Genomic DNA, 3,139 nt, shown 5'->3' on the forward strand with positions numbered 1-3,139 from the left:
GATGTCACATAGTCCAGAAAGTATTAAATACAGCTCAGTGAAATTATGAAAATGAAAAATATCAAGACTTTAGTGAGTAATGAACAGTTCCCGGAATAGATTAGATTAAAATCTATTGTCATCATACAGTATAGTTAGTACAACAAAAATGTATTGGTATCTAACCAGAGTGCAATGCAACAGTAAAGTGCATTAACAATAATTACAAGTGATTAACTGGAATATATATAACAAAGCTACTGAATAAATATGCTAATCTGATGTATGCGTATTATTATGTATAGTGATAGAGGACACTATGGTAGAAGCCATACTGGCCAGTGGTATAACTAACAAGACTAGGTATGGGATATAATACAGATATAGTATATAAAGGTATGTATACAGGTATGTAAACAGGAATATACTGTATGCAGATATTCATACAGATGTAGATAAATAAATATATATATATATATATATATATACATGCAAAAGCCTTGATAACAGTATATATTTAAAAAGTTTTCATAATTTCATTGAGCACATTCCTATACTCTACGCCTGTTTGTCATAGCCTGTTGACAGTGGAACGTCGTCTAACTTTCTGTGTAGGAGTGTGATATTTAATACTTCCTTGACGTCACACGTTCCAACTTTAACACAATAACACTCAAACTAAATTCATATGAACATAGGTCTTTAAGTTAAGTTGGCTGAACACTGGGTTGAAGTAACATAGGTTAAGTTGTCTACAATACAATGTCTCTGACCCAAATAGAATATTTCCATTGACACCAAAATACAAAATAATAAACAGCCAACATAAAAGGTGGGTCACAATTTTATACAAATAAAACGGTGCCTATGTTATTCCTTATTATGGCAGTTATACGTATGTCAAATGGTAAATGGCTGCATTTATATAGCGCTTTTATCCAAATCGCTTTACAATTATTCAAGGAGTGAGGGTCGGCTGAAGCTCAAATAACAACTCAGAGGTGAAGACATTTTTGTCTTTAAAGGACAAAGCTTCTATAGTCATGCTATGTACAATGTGTGACACACGCTATGGCCATTGGTAAGAGGACACTCTTTCTGACTTTTTCTGATTCTAATTACATTCGGGACATCAGTATTAGATGGGTCATATAATCCATCACCTGCTTGCCCATACTGAATTCAATGGCAGGTTCCCTTTGGCTGAGTTTTAGGTATGAAGTGTTTTAATTATTTTTTTAAACATAACATAAATTTAGACACACAAGCATTAACAGTAAATATCCTAAGTAAATCACAGGATTATACATTTCAAATGTATATAATATAAATGTAGTTTACGGGATATATATACCTAATACTTGCAAAGTTGCAATACAATACAATACATAATTATGCTCTTGCTCGCTCTCCCCCCCCCCCGGACCCCCACTTGGATAATCCATCCATTTTCATTCGTTTCTAACCAGGAACTACAATTCATATGCTAGCTTTTATTCTCTCCACCACTTCTAACCAAATTGCAATGTTAGTTTCACTGATACCTAAAATTCTTGCTGTAGATATCTCTAGATAAATCACATCGAGATAGGTAAGAATCCATACCAAATTTTTTCCGGTTGAATCCATCGTGAAGCTATCAGCTTTTTTTTTTTTTTTTTTTTTTTTTTCATTTTCAATTCATATAGACATTTATGACATACACAACATACATGACATTTATGGCATAGGGACATATAGGTATTTAGTACTGATACATTTGTGACATAAACGGTATTCAAATATACAGCACTGTTACCCCTAGATCCTGACAGAGTATATACATGGGGAGGGGACTGTACATTAGGAGGGGGGGGGTGGGTGGGTGGGAGGGAAATACACATACGGCGGGGAGGGAATATATACATGCGGTGGGGAGGAGACTGTCTATTAGGAGGTGGTGGGGGTTTTGGGCATTTACGGTGGCCAGTTTCGAATTGCAGCCTCCCGCTATACCCATCATGCCATGAACACACGTGACTCCTTCTAGGCTGTGCCACTATGACCACCACAGCAGGGCGTCCGGCCGCGGAGCCTCAGGACGTGAAGGAGATGGACAGCGTGAAGGAGTCCATCAGTGACATCATTAATCAACTCCAGGACATCGACCCGGCCAGGCTCTCCTTCTCTCCCTTCTTGGACCTGGACACCCAGATCTCCTTGGCACCGGTGTCAGACAGTCCTGAGTCTTCGGTGGAAGAGCTCCACTCCCCCCCCCGCTCCGTCACAGGCTCCCTGCGGTCCCTCGAAGCCCCGCCAGCGTCGGATCAGCAAGGAGGTGAGTAACGAAACCCGTCGGTGACCCCGTCGAACGCTCGACGAAGAACTGCTTGAGAGAGCGATTGATTGATTGATTGATTGAAAACTTTATTAACAGATTGCAGAATGGGTACAATACAGTACAGCTCAATACACACAATTGTTAAGGGGATGCAGACCAGAGAAAGACTTTCGTCTTGTTTACATCAGGGTCCCCCATTTTCAATTCATCAGGACATATATGACATACATTGATTGATTGATTGATTGAAAACTTTATTAACAGATTGCAGAATGGGTACAATACAGTACAGCTCAATACACACAATTGTTAAGGGGATGCAGACCAGAGAAAGACTTTCGTCTTGTTTACATCAGGGTCCCCCATTTTCAATTCATATAGACATTTATGACATACAGATAGTCAGTACTGCTACATCTATACATTTATGACATACCAGATTTGCAAATACAGTACTGTTTGTGATACAGAAGGAGTCAAGAAAAGGGAGTATATACATTTGACGTAGAAACTGTACATTGGAGGAGGTTGGGTGGGGGGGGGTTGGGTACACTGGGATATTGACAACCATACTGGGTAATCTACATTGGAGGTGGTTGGGGGGGGGGGGAGACACACTGTATATACAAGCAAAACTGTACATTGAGGGGGGGGGGGGGGACACTGTACTATGGCGGAGGTGAGTGACTTCGAAATGCTTTGGATACAGTTCTGAATGTGGTATTGAAATAACCCCACGCCTTGATCTGAACAGGGCCCGCCTCCTGCCGCCCGGAGCCGCCCGGCGAAGCCCCCGCGGAGCAGAGACCCCACGAGACGGGGGAGGGCGCTCTCGACGCC

The 3,139-nt window shown here is 40.7% G+C and overlaps 1 protein-coding gene across 1 annotated transcript in view; it reads left to right on the top strand.

Moving 5' to 3' along the window:
• Positions 1 to 2,019: 2,019 nt before the first annotated feature.
• The window catches only part of LOC311246889 (uncharacterized protein), a gene marked incomplete at both ends in the record, with an annotated part of 2,219 nt that continues 1,099 nt past the window's right edge, over positions 2,020 to 3,139 (top strand). The window contains 2 exons of the mRNA XM_084337130.1: positions 2,020 to 2,296; positions 3,054 to 3,125. Coding sequence (XP_084193256.1) covers positions 2,020 to 2,296; positions 3,054 to 3,125 — 349 coding nt within the window. The remainder of the gene's footprint in view (positions 2,297 to 3,053; positions 3,126 to 3,139) is intronic.

Source organism: Notolepis coatsorum (genome assembly GCF_963971535.1).
Source record: "Notolepis coatsorum genome assembly, chromosome: 20".
NCBI classification, from domain to species: domain Eukaryota; kingdom Metazoa; phylum Chordata; class Actinopteri; order Aulopiformes; family Paralepididae; genus Notolepis; species Notolepis coatsorum.